This window comes from Mauremys reevesii, linkage group 4 (genome assembly GCF_016161935.1).
Source record: "Mauremys reevesii isolate NIE-2019 linkage group 4, ASM1616193v1, whole genome shotgun sequence".
NCBI lineage: Eukaryota > Metazoa > Chordata > Testudines > Geoemydidae > Mauremys > Mauremys reevesii.
Window position 1 is genome coordinate 29,860,917 of NC_052626.1, and position 14,445 is coordinate 29,875,361.

At 42.6% G+C, this 14,445-nt stretch overlaps 1 protein-coding gene across 1 annotated transcript in view; it reads right to left on the bottom strand.

The window, feature by feature from the left end:
* Nucleotides 1-10,571, bottom strand: part of SLC24A4 (solute carrier family 24 member 4) — an 80,579-nt gene extending 70,008 nt beyond the window's left edge. The window contains exon 1 of the mRNA XM_039538028.1: nucleotides 9,832-10,571. Coding sequence (XP_039393962.1) covers nucleotides 9,832-9,862 — 31 coding nt within the window. The 5' untranslated portion in view covers nucleotides 9,863-10,571. The remainder of the gene's footprint in view (nucleotides 1-9,831) is intronic.
* Between the last annotated feature and the right edge of the window lie 3,874 nt (nucleotides 10,572-14,445).

Consider the following 14,445-nt stretch of genomic DNA (forward strand, 5'->3'; position numbering starts at 1 on the left):
GCCTACTCTGGTTCACATCCTTTGGTTCACACTGTTAGTTATGCCTAGGGCTCCAGCAAAGCCTACACACATTTAGGATTGCACTAAAAGATATTGAACAGTGCTGTAAGTGTAAGAAAATAGTAGTTTATGACATGTGCAATGGTAATGTTCTGACATTAAGAAGTATTCATAATCTAACAGCAACAGATTAGAATTACCAGTTAGACAGAGAACAGTGCAGCAATGATAAACTGATATCAGCAAGCACTATAAACGTTGAATATTGTCCTACTGATAAACCAGATTACATAACCTCCCTAAAACCTTGACAAACCTTCAGTGGTTGAATAGTTAAAAGCAATGACAGCTGTAGCAGCATGAGAGATCAATGTAGATGCATATGAAAATAGCAGAGCATTTTTGACTAAGCAAGATTAAAGGTGACAAAATAAACCCTAAAATTAAAGCATGCATATAATTTTAAAGACGTTAGCAATGTTTATATATATCATATATAACATATATATCTCCTTTTGTGGAAAGACTCTTAAAATGGGGCTTCTAACTTCTGAATGTGCAATTTTGTGGGCACTACTGTTTGCATGTGCAAATGATAGACTTTGTGCACACACACAATGAACAATCCCAAACAATGCACATAGAATCATGAGCAGATGAACAAATATGAGCAAAACAAAAATCATAGTTAAGGGGGAGTCTAACAATTTTGCTCTAAATTACAAGTATAAAGTTCCTCTCAGCTCAAAAGAACAAGAGATAAGAACATGTAATGCTACCATTGTCATAATATCAGTAATAACTGAAGAGAGACAGGATGTTCTAAGGCATGAAAAACAGTGTTGCCTTAAATTAGACAACTGTTAGGTCACAAAACTTTTACTTAAGTTTGTTTTAAGTAATCATTAAATAATTCTGTGACCCATATTGCATGCAAGGTACTGGTCCCCCCCAACAGCCAGAGAACAGGCACACACTATAAATTAGTGATCTCACAGGGCAAGATTGTGCCATGGGCCCATGAGGACATGTAAGGAAGTGAGGATGATTAGAGACCTACCCTCTTGTCTTGTCAAGTACAAGCGGTTCCAATCATGATTTGGGAGTGGAAGGTGGGGAGATTAGGGGTTGTATGCCTGATGCTACCCCAGTGAGTAAGGCTGGCTGGAATAGTGGATTTTTTCCCATGGAAAATTTAAATTAAAAGCAAAAAAAAATTGTTTAGTAAACTTTTCCAGAGTTTTCAGTAAGAAACTGAAAACCAAAATATTTCTGTTCTGAAATGCCATAACAATGCCTCATGGGAATTGTAATTCAGATGCATCATAATTCAGATTCTCCTCTATAGGCTGGGCTCCTTGTCACGCAGCATCCCTCATGAAGAACCATGGTTTCCACTCATGATGAGGAGAGGTGGTGTGTGGCATTTGCATGGACACAGTGTGTCATGGAAGATGAAGTCCAGGTGGGGGGCCTATCTCATAAAGGAGAATGGGAGTGTGAGACACCTGAACTACAACTCCCATGAGGCACCACTGCAGCATCAGAATCAAAATATTTCACTTTTTGGGAGATCAACTTTTTAATGAAAAAAATCAAAATTTTCTACAAGACAAAATTTTATCAAAAAATTCCATTTAAGTGAAAATACAGTTTCAACAGAAAATTTTCCACCAGTCCTATCAATGACCAATCAAACATAGGTGGGGTGGGGTCATAGCCAGGACTCAACACAGGGCTGCACACTAGCCAGCAGTACTGTTTATGCAAGAGAGGGTCAGAAAAAACACTGAAAAGGAGTTGTGAGGGGAAATTGTGACACCCCAAGAACAGGAGGTGAGTAGGGAAGTGTAGTGGGGTAGTCACCCGCTCGGGTCCTGAAAGGATTACAGCCAGCCCTGGGAGAGGGCTGGGGCTGCGAGCCAAAGACAAGGCTGATTGGGGAAGCAGCCACAGCTGGCCCTATAAAAGGCTGTGGGCCAGGAGCACAGGCAGTCTCTCCATAGCTGTGGAGAGAGATGGGCTTGGCTGCTTGGGAGCTCAGTAGGGTACCTAGGGTGGAGCAGGGCTTGGAAAAGGCCTGGGGAGCTCCAGGCTGGAAAGACCCCAGGCTGCAAGCCTTGGTAAAGGCCTTGGTAAAGGCTGGAAAGCGTACTGGGGTTGCAGAGGTGCAGCCCAGGGTAGGCAAAGGCAGCAGGTCCAAACCCCCCTTGCCGATGATGAGTGGTATAGACTGCAATCTGCCCCAGTGAGCGGGGGCTAGATGGTGACTGGCAGTAGCCACTGAGGCAAGGTGGGGGTAGAGGGTTATGGGTTCCCCTGGGTGGGGAGACCCAAAGAGTGGGGGTACTGCCAGGGGGCAGCACCCAAGCTAAAGGGGCACTGAGGTCTCGGAGGGACACAGGGGCCAGCGGCAAGCAGGACATCGGCCAGCAGAGGGCTCTCCGGAGCTGGAGCGCTAATTCCCAGGACGACCAGCAGGAGGTGCCACGCCGGTGAGGCGTCACATCGCTACAGGAAGGAATTATGTCTCTCTGCTCTATAAGCAGGACTAAGCCTAAAGAGCCATAATAGCCAGCAGTACAGTTTAAAATAAGTATTAAATACCAAATGAACCAACTGAAAGATAATATATAGCAATATTTTTGTTTCTTCTTTTAAAGTCATGATTCTTTCTAAAGTTTTTCCAAATTAGCATGTTACTGATGTAATTTCTCTGGAATTTTCTGCAAGCAAAGGCAAGTTATGAAACCTTTATTATTCTATTAGGGTACTGATCTGCCAATATGCTGAGCACCTTCACATTCCACTGACTGAGAGGACTCTGCAGCTTACAGAATTGGCTTGCAAACTGTGTTATTGTATCATTTTCCTAGACTAGTGTATATGGAAAATAATCAAGGTGATAATCTGATTGCACAAGCAACATTCTCGCAATTTAGACCCCTTTGGGTACAGTTTCAACTCAGTCCACATGGAATTAGGCATCATGCCAAATATTGTTAGTAGGAATTGATAGTGTGAATTACCTCTGCACATGCTAAACATTTATTCTTAAATGTCCATTATTGTTTTAAAAGATCATTTATATACTGACATGAATAGCACTTTACAAAATATAGTTCTATATGTTTCAAAGACAGACAAGAGAAGAACAAGAGTACAGAAGGGAGGTTGTGAAGAGATAAGGAATTGGTTAGAAAAAATTTGTGGGGAAAATAGGTTTTAAAGAGAAAAGAGATTTGTTTCCGGCACAATGAACGAAGGTGCAGAGCTAAAAAGGCACACAGAGAAGCAGTAAACCAAAGGGAGATCAGGAGGAATGTGGAGTAACAGGGCCGCCCAGAGGATTCAGGAGGCCTGGGGCAAAGCGGGGGAGCTGCGGCGCTTGTACTCACCCGGAAGTGGTCCGGGTCTTCAGCGGCATTTCAGCGGTGAGGGGGCCTTCACCCGCTCTGTGTCTTCAGCAGCACTGAAGGGCCCCCCGCCGCCGAAGACCTGGACTGCCACCGGGCCAGGAATCGCGGGGCCCCTGTGGGGCTCGTGGCCTGGGGAAAATTGCCCCACTTGCTCCTCCCCCCCCGGGCGGCCCTGGGAAGTAATAATTAGGAAGTTAAGAAAGTAGAACAGACATACAGTCTGGCGTAAATGTGTGGGAGGGGGCCAAAAGTTTAAAAGGAGAAAAAATAAGAAATTCAGTTTTTGGCAGAACACTGTGTGAGATGGTGATGTGACACATCTACGAAGAAAGGTCTGAAAGTTCAAGAGATAAGACTGGAGAAAGGTGTGAAGGTCACAGACAGAGGCACAGATTTGGGCATCATCCTCACAGAAATGGTAGTTGAACCCACGGGAGTTCAGCTGAAGAGAATATATTAAAAAAGAGAGGGGCGGGGAGGGACAAGAGGACTAAAGAGAGAACCTTGAGGAATCCCAACTGTTGTGTATTTGGTTGTCATGGTAATATAATCTTGTTGTTGCTATGGCAAGTGAGTTAGATTATTAGGGGATAGCCCAGACAGTTTTGGCTGGTTTTTGGTTTGTTCAGTGTGTAGCAATAAATGGCTGCTTTTTAGGTTTACAGCTCTGTGTTTCCAGTGATTTCTTCCTAAAACTGTTACCCCCCAAGGATATAACAATGTGGCAATGAGGATGGGATCTCTGGGCTGCCCCAGCAACAGAAGGAAGTAGAAGTTAAGGTACCAAAAAATCCCACACACACCTTTTTGCTTCTGGAAGGGGGTGAAAACTGGCTGTGCAAACTGAAACTAAAACCATGGCTACACTTACAGGGCCACTGGAACCTTTTGAGAAGACTATAGTGCAGTGGCATGTGTATACTGAGCGTTTTGAGCTTTTTGTTATTGCAAATGACACTACAGAGGAGAAGGTGCCAATATTCTTAAGTTGTAGGGGCCAAGACCTACGTGTTGTAGGGACCAAGCTATGCAGCTTACTACACCCTGTTAAGCCAGAGACCAAATCTTACAGTGACATTGTGGAAATCCTGGGGTCCCATTTTTCTCCAAAACCATTGGTAATTGTTGACAGATATAGGTTCCACAAAAGAGACCAGAAAGAAGACGAAACAGTTGTACAATTTGTAGCAACTTTGAGAAAGCTTGCAGAACACTGAATTTAAGGAGATACTAAATGATGCCCTACGTGACAGGTTAGTGTGTGGCCTGCACAGTGAAGCTCTACGGAACAGCCTATTGACAAGGGCTCAGCTTACCTCACTGAAGGCTGTTGACATTGCAGTCTCTATGGAACTGACAACAAAGGAGGTGCAATCCATCGGTGCATCCCCATGGGTACATAAGGTGTCACAAGAACCTACCCACAAAACTGTGGGGAGTCAGGAATGTTACCACTGTGGTAAGCCAGGTCACCGTGCATCAGAATGCTGGTGTAAGGACCTGGTGTGTTGACACTGTGGCAAAAAGGGACACATTGAGTATGCCCGTAAACAAAAGAAAAAGAGGCCTGTGGTCTGGCTGACCAAAAAGGGAAATCTGCATACCCTAGAGCAGACCAAGGATGACCAAGGAGACACTTCATCACAAGAAGAGCCACTCCATGTTTTGTCTTTGGCAGTGGGCTCACATGAATACTGGGTAACCTCGTTGTTGGACAGCAAACCTACAGGCATGGAACTAGACACCGGTGCAGCCATCTCGCTGGTCTCTGAGGCCTGGTCTACACTGGGGAAGGGGAAATCAATCTAAGTTACACAACTTCAGCTACATGAATAACATAGGTGAAGTTGACATACTTAGATCGACTTACCGTGGTGTCTTCACTGCAGTGAGTCGACTGCTGCCGCTCCCTCGTTGACTCTGCCTGTGCCTCTCGCCGAGCTGGAGTACAGAATTCGATGGGAGAGCGCTTGGGAGTCGATCAATCCCCGCTGGATCAATTGCTGCCCGCCGATCCAGCGGGTAGTGTAGACATACCCTTAGACTGTGTATAAAAAGCTATAGCATCTTCCGCTTAAAGCAACTACTCATGTTAAGGTGGAGCTCAATGGACAGGCTGCTAAATTGCCACTGTTTGTGGTGAGAGGTAATTACCCAGCCTTAATGAGTTAGATTATTAGGGGATAGCCCAGCCAGTATTGGCTGGCTTTTGGTTAGTTCAGTGTGTGGCAATAAACGGCTGCTTTTTATGTTTACAGCTGTCTCCGGTGATTTCTTCCTAAAACTGTTGCCCCCAAGAATATAACACCAATGGATAAGGGTAAAAAGGGAGGGTGAGGAGAGACCAAAACAGCAGTCAAAGTTGGAGGATATCAGGAAGAACACAGACTTAACAATGACAAGATAGTAGAAAATGGAGGCAGAGACCATGATCAATGGCTTCAAAGATGGCAGACAGATCGTGAACACAGAAATGCCCTTGTGACTTGGCTAGGAAGAGGTCATTACTCATTAAGTGATCATGGGCAATACAGTTTTGGTGAAGGGAAAATGAATGCATAAACAAACCACAGTGACTCTATAGTCATACTTTTCAAATTGAGATTTGAGGCACCTAAACTTAAATTAGACCCTGAGGTTTGGTAAGTAGCCTGCTTTTTCAATGGTGCAGAGATCTCTGGGACTTCCCAAGTTGCAAATGCGCTGCTCCTTTGAAAATCAAGCCAAATTTATCTAAGTTCCTACATATGGATTCAAGGGCCTACCTTTAAGAACCCAAGTCTGAAAAGCTTACCTGTTTTTTATGCTTTAAAGATAAGTAGACAGTGATTCCAAAGACCTGAGATAAGACTATTCCTTCCCCCCTGGATAAATTCAAAGACATCTTAAAACAAAAACCCACAAAGTAAAAGAAACATACATCTTTAGAAGGTGAAACTGGAGAGAAACATTTTAAATTCTGATACTGCGAGCAAATATTAGAGGTGGGCTGAGGAGGGGATTTTTGGCTCCAGAATAGATTTAGGCTTGTGTTCCGTTTGAGGCTGAATCATGGCAGTATTCAGATTCAGGTTTGAAGCTGCTCAGATCTTGCAAGCTGAGTTCACAGCACTTCTATCATCTTGAATGGTGAAAATCCCAGGAGATCAGTGACTCTCATGAGATTTTTCTTGTGTTGGGCCTTGTCTGGAACAGATCTAGAGAATTAAGCTCCTTTTGCTTTTGGATCATATCTGTAATTTGAATACCTTTCCCCTCCAAAGGAAACATTGGATGAATCAGAATAATGGTTGTAGTCTGGGACCATCTCTAGTAAATATAGTTAAAGGACTTTTACTGTGGTTAGAACTTTGAAAATAAATTTTACATCTTTTTTTTTAAATAAACATCCTCTTCAAATCCTTATACAAGAGACATAAAGATCCTATTCTCTCTCTTCAATATAAAGTTCCTTTTAATAATATAGTGCTGTCTTCTAGTGTATCTCATCTCCAGGAACTCATTATTTTGTGTCTCTTGTGCTTGAATGAAACTTGTATGCTTAGTCATTTACACTGAGCCTAGCATAAATTCCAGCTCATGTATCTCTTCCTTTTCCATTCTCCTGTCTTTCTCTGGGGGGCAGAGTTAATTATTAATGCTGGAGTGAAGATGTGACAATGCACATTAAATATATGTGGGCTTGTGAGTGCATGGTGGGATAGGTCCTTCTATTCTCAAGCTACTTAATTCAGTGAAGCCAACGAATGGAAGGATGCTTCTAACATGCCTTCCATTTTTTGCATGGTGTGGTCAGGTCTAGATAGGTTAGCTTGAACTTAAGCTGATAACGGGCAATGTTCTGTTTGTTGTTCTAGCTCAGGGGTAGGCAACCTATGGCATGCGTGCCGAAGGCGGCACGCGAGCTGATTTTCAGTGGCACTCACACTGTCCAGGTCCTGGCCACTGGTCCGGGGGGCTCTGCATTTTAATTTAATTTTAAATGAAGTTTCTTAAACATTTTTAAAACCTTATTTACTTTACATACAACAATAGTTTAGTTATACATTATAGACTTATAGAAAGAGATCTTCTAAAAACGTTAAAATGTACGACTGGCACATGAAACCTTAAATTAGAGTGAATAAATAAAGACTCAGCACATCACTTCTGAAAGGTTGCCAACCCCTGGACTATAGTGTCTGTGTTTCAGTCTGATTGCTCACTTCTCCCACTATCAGCTTCATGTCGCCTATCCTGCCATTACCTATGCTCGCGTCAGCCTCCCAATTTCTTTATACCAAAACACTCTCAACCCTCCTTGAATTCCACTTCTATTACTAGCCTTACAATCTCAGCAGTTCCTTCTAGTCTCTGATCCACTTTCCAACATTTTATTTCAGACCCTGATTCAGCAAATCACTTAAGCGTGTACCTAAATTAAGTTAACCACATGCTTAAGTGCTTTGCTGAATTATGGTTTTATGTAGTACTTCTTGTGTTAAATTGGAAGCTCCTTTGGGCAAGGATTACATATTATTTTGATATAACAGACACTGCAGAAAGCTGGTGGAATGGTGATAATCAATGGGACACAGAAATACCAGGGTTCACAATATATAGGTCACACTGGTAGGGGAGTGGCGCAATGCATGAAAGAAAGCATACAGTCTAATATAGTAAAAGTTTTAAATAAATCAGACTGTTGAATCTTTATGGATAGAAATTCAATGCTTGAATAAAAAGACAAGGCCCGAATAGCAGTAGGAATATACTACCAACCACCTGACCAAGATGGTGATAATGACTGTGAAATGCTCAGGGAGTTTAGGGAGGCTCCAAAAACAGAAAGCCCAATAATAATGGGAGATTTCAATTATCCCCATATTGATTGGGAACATGTCACCTCAGGATGGGATGCAGAGATAAAATTCATAGACACCATTAATGACTGCTTCTTAGAGCAGCTTAGTCCTAGAACCCACTAGGGGAGAGACAATTCTGGATTTAGTACTAAGTTGAGCACAGGATCTGGTCCAGGAGGTGAATTTAGCTGAACCACTCAGTAATAGCAACCATAATGTAATTAAATTTAACATTCTTGTAGGTGGGAAAATATCAAATAAACCCACCACAGTAGCATTTAAAATTCAAGAACAAGCACGACATGAAAATGAGGAGGCAAGTTAAGCAGAAATTAACAGGAACAGTCACAAGAGTAACATGCCTGCAAGCTGCATGGCAACTATTTAAGACACCATAATAGAGGCTCAAACTCCAAATTTATACCCCAAATTAAAAAAAATAAAAAACACAGTAAGAGGACCAAAAAAACCCCACCATGACTAAACATCAAAGTAAAAGAGGTATTTAGAGGCAAAAGGCCATCTTTTAAAAATTGTAAGTCAAATCCTACTGAGGAAAATAGAAAGGAGCATACACTCTGGCAAATCAAGTGTAAATGTATAATTAGGCAGGTCAGAAAAGAATTTGAAAAGCAAGTAGCAAAACACACAAAAACTAGCAGCATTTTTTTTTAAGTATATCAGAAGCAGGAAGCCTGTTACTGCTGGATGATCAGGGAGCTAAAGGAGCACTCAGGGAAAACAAGACCCTTGCAAAGAAGCTAAATGAATTCTTTGCACTGGTCTGGAGGATAGCTAATGTGATACCAATTTTTTTTAAAGGATCTAGATGTGATCCTGATCATTACAAGCCAGTGAGCCTAATTTCAGAACCAATCAATCAAATCGGTTGAAACTATAGTAAAGAAGAAAATTATCAGACAAAGATGAATATGATATGTTGGGGAAGAGTTAACACTGCTTTTGTAAAGGGAAATCATGCCTTGCCAATCTATTAGAAACATTAGATCATTGTGGTGTGGACAAGGGTGAATATATTTGGACTTTCAGCAGGGGCGGCTCTATATATTTTGCCGCCCCAAGCACGGCAGTCAGGCGGCTTTCGGCGGCATGCCTGCGGGAGATCTGCCAGTCCCGCGCCTTCGGCGTACCCGCCGCCGAATTGCCACCAAAGCCGCAGGACCAGTGGACCTCCCGCAGGCATGCCGCCGAAGGCAGCCTGACTGCTGCCCTCACGGCAACTGGCAAGCCACCCCCTGCGGCTTGCCGCCCCAGGCACACGCTTGGTGCGCTGGTGCCTGGAACCGCCCCTGACTTTCAGCAAGCCTTTGACAAGGTCCACACCAAGCCTCTTAAGCAAAGTAGGCAGTCATGGGATAAGAGAGAAGGTCCTCTCATGGAGCAGAAACTGGTTAAAAAAATAGAAAACAAAGCGTAGGAATAAATGGTCAGATTTCACAATGGAAAGAGGTAAATAATGGGGTCTCCAAGGATTTGTACTGGGATCTGTGCTGTTCAACATATTCATAAATGAACTGGAAAGGGGGGTGTAATAGGGTGGCACCAACCTCTCACAAGCGCCCCCTGACCCAGGTACATGTCTGCACTTCTCTCAGCTTACGGTGACTTCTGCCAGTGGTTTCTCAGGTGTATTTCAGTGACTCAGCCCTCCAGCCAAGCCGCACACAGTTTGTGTGACAAAACAGACCCCTCTCACTGTATAGGGGCCTATCCCAGTACTCCTCTATTGGTATCTCTGTAGCCATTCTGGAGTTCAGTCTTTAAGGAGTCCCGCAGCCCAATCTGGGCTTGCCTTCAAATAGTCCCTCGATCCTGGCATAGGGCTGTGCTCCCAGAGTTTCCTCCCTGGAGATTCTTCACTCTTTCTGGGCCTTTCTGGCCCCAGCTCTCCAGCTGGGCCACTTAACAGTTCAGTTCCCCTTCCAGGGGTGTATCCCAGTTCAATATTCAAGTCACTTCCCCAGTGGCTAATGAGAGAGAGGGGACCTGGGCTCATCCTTTACTCTGGACCCCAACACAGAGGCCCTCTAAGTACCAGCCACATGCCATGTCCCTCTAACTGTGTTTCCCTGGGCCACTGCCCCACAACACTTATCTTTCTCACATCCCAGCAACCTCCCAGGAGCACCTTTCTTTCTCCCTGGTCCCTGCCAGCCACTGTCTTGAGCTCAGTCCCAGCAGCCAGCCAGGAGCTCCCTCTTGCTCCCCCAGTCCATGTGAGCAACTGATTTGTCTGTGATCCTGCGACTCCTTCAGCCAGCCAGCCAGAAACACTGTCTTCAGTCCTCCAGTTCCAGGCAGCAACTGACTATCTCTAGTATTGCCGCTCCTTTTATATGGTCCTTCTGGGCCCCAATTGGCTGCTCCCTGCAGCCTCTGATTGGCTGCTTCCCCCACAGCCACTCTAGGCAGCCTGGAGGACTACTCTACTGTTCCCTTCTGGGATGGGGTGTAGTAGGGACCTGAGGCATCCAGCAGGGGGGCTCTGGGACTAGTCCAGCCTGTCACAGGAGGAAACAGTGAAGTGGCAAAGTTTGCAGATATTACTAAGGTTTCAGAGTAGCAGCTGTGTTAGTCTGTATCCGCAAAAAGAACAGGAGTACTTGTGCTGTTCTTTTTTGAAGATAATACTAAATTACTTAAGATAATTAAGTCCAAAACTGACTGCAAAGAGTGACAAATGGAACTCACAAAACTGGGTGACTGGCCGATTAAATTCAATGTTGATAAATGCAAAGTAATGCACACTGGAAAACATAATCCCACCTGTACATACAAAATGATGTGATCTAAATTAGCTGTTAACACTCAAGAAAGAGATCTTGGAGTCATTGTGAATAGTTTTCGAAAACATCTGCTCATTTGCAGCAGCAGTCAAAAAAAGCTCACAGAATGTTAGGAAACATTAGGAAAGGAAAAGATAAGAAGACAGAAAATATCATAATGCCACTACATAAATCCATGGTATGACCACACCTTAAATACTGCATAGCGTACTGGTGGCCCTGTCTCAAAAAAGATATTAGAATTGGAAAAGGTACAGAGAAGGGCAACAAAAATGATCAGGGTATGGAACAGTTTCCATACAAGTAGGGATTAAAAGGACTAGGGCTGGTCATCTTAGAAAAGAGACATCTAAAGGAGAATATGATAGATGTCTATAACATTATGAAAGGTTGGAGAAAGGGGATAGGAAAGTATTTTTTTACCCGTTCACATAACACAAGAACCAGGGATCACCCAATAAAATTAATAGGCAGAAGGTTTAAAACAAACATAAGGAAGTACTTTTTCACACAACACACAGGCAATCTGTGGAACTCATTGCCAGGGGATGTTGTGAAGGCCAAAAAGATAACCGAGTTAAAAAAAGAATTAGATAAGTTTATGGAAGATAGGTCCATCAACAACTATTAGCCACGATCATCAGGGATGTAACCCCACGCCCTGGGTGTCCCTAAATCTCTGACTGCTAGATGCTGGGATTGGATGACAGATGATGGATCATTTGATAATTGCCCTGTTTTCATCATTCCCTCTGAAGCATCTGGCACTGGCCACTGTTGAAAGACAGGATACCGGGCTACACATATCATTCGTCTTACTCCGTATGGCTGTTTTTATGTAAATATTGGGTCTTTTGGGGTATTTTGTATGGTATCATTGTGTCCCATAACCTCTTAATGCTAACTGGCAAGGGGGTTACAGGAATATCCTGATTCTGGTATGTAAATTCTGCTTCACCAAATGAAAGCTGGGGTCATTAATATCGTTGTGAAATGTATGTACAGATACTATGTAAGGAGTTAAATATATATATATATATATATATATATATATATATATATATATATATATATATATATATACTGAAAAAATGTCCTTAGAGTCTGTATCAAAGTATTAGTCACCAGCAGAAGTGAAAAACAGGTTTTCTGTCAGAGGAGAGATGTTTATTCACCTCTGTGTCAGGATGTAAATTAAGCATTGTAAGCTAACACAATGGATGCCTATTTACATGAGTGAGAAGTCACATGTTACCAAAAGAGATGTGAAATCAACAGGAAAGGAGCACATAGGAATAAACAAGCCATGGGAGGTTCTCTCTGTCTATGAGTAAAGATAATGAACTTTGGGGTATTTCTAGAAGGCAAAAAAGACACCCTGGAGTAAACGGTCAGAGCATTTGTACTAATGAAAGCGGGGTCTCAGCCAACCTTGTCTGAAAACACTGTAGAGAATTTTGGGTGAGATACACTTATTTAGACACTTATTTAGACTTGTTTGATAAGTTTGGTCTTTAGATAGCATGTTATGGTTTTATTTTATGTTACCATTTGTTTCCAATATCCTTACTCACTATCACCTGAATCTCTAGTCTTTGATAATAAACTTATTCTTGTTTACACTAGATGTATCTCAGTGCTGTGCTGCGCTATTAAGCAAAGTGCTGGTCCTGAGCTGAAGTTTACAAGCTGTTGTGTACTGTTATGTGAGTGTATAGTGGCTAAGGAGCTGGACACTCCAGGGAACACTCCAGGGACTCAGGGGTTGGTGTATGCCTATTGCTACCTATAGACAGGGAGCAAGGCCTGTGGGGACCTGGAAGGCAGTGCTTTGGCTGCCAGAGGCTAGTGGTCAAGGAGCTGATCCACAGCAAGCAAGGGCAGGTAGTGGTGCCTGACAATTCTGGGTACCCCGGGGAAGTGTCACAATTATATCCACCTAAAGTTCCCTATAAATAAGAGAGAGGACAATGGTCAGAGTTCACTTTTGTTTATTGCATTAGAGTAAACTACTGTGACCTTGCACATGGCCCCCTCTCCACTGATGACCACACTGCAAAACAAAGAAGAGAATTTAAAAAACTGAAACTGGTCATAAAACAAAGCATTGTTGGAAGAAAACTGATAGAGGATTTAAAAAAAGAAGTGTCCCACATAGCAAGGGCATATAGGACATTTCCTATATAATGTTTCCCCCAGCCATTTATTCATTAGACATCTTTCCTCTTTAATACACTATAGCTTTAAATAGCAAATAATTCAATTCTCTCCTTTAATCCACATATTTAATTTTTTTCTCAAAACTAGTTATTTCCAGGCAACCCTATGGACTGAGGGCTACAGCTGGATTGAGGTGAACAGTTTTTATCCCAGGCAGCGATACACTGAAGTGAAACCACTAGGAAGCCTATTCATGGTTTTATGGAACAATAGCACTAAAAGAGCAATACTCTGAAGCTAAGGAATGAAGGTTGAGATTTTCAAAGATAACTGGGGGATTTAGACCTATTTTGATTTTAATGGATATTGTGTCTGTAAATCCCTTAATCGGTTATGAAAATCTCAACTGGAAAGTTTAGACTGCATATTTGAGGAAAGAGTTTTCAAGTTTTCATTTGCAATTTAATTTAAGAGATATTTCAGTTGGTAGATCTAATCAAAAATATTCCATTAAGAGGCTGTTTTTAAATGTCATATAATAGGCTATCTTATTCTAGCATGCCCACTACTTGGTATCCAATCCCCAAATGTCATCTAAAATAAAACAATTAGCTCTCAAGTAAGAAGAATTAGTTCATCTCTGATTTCAATGCATGAAAAAGCAGAGGAATCTCAAGGCTGTTGCAAGGTTGCTCCATTTCTCCTTCTAAAAAAGGAGAAAAGAGGAAGGAATAAAGGATATAGGAAGAAGAAAGATGAATCAAAGAAAAAGTACTCACAAAGAAAGGGGCTAGAGAGGCCATAAATACTAGTTTTGGAATAGTAAGGTGCAGAGGGCATTCTTAATGATGAAACCTGTAAGTACATAGAATATCAGGGTGGGAAGGGACCTCAGGAAGTCACCTAATCCAACCCCCTACTCAAAGCAGGACCAATCCCCCCAATTTTTGGCCCAGATCCCTAAATGGGACCCTCAAGGATTGAAACTCACAATGCTGGGGTTACTAGGCCAATGCACAAACCACTGAGCTATCCCTCCTCCCCTTTGTCTATAACTCCTTTTTCTATGACCATGGCTGTTTCTGACCACCAGTGTCAGCCCTCTGCCAAGCAAAAGCAGAAATCCAGCACTTGCTAGGTAGTTTCCATTGAAGGAGAAATCAGTGACACCAACTCTGGATTTATTCTAATTGTAACTTTCTTTATATAGACACC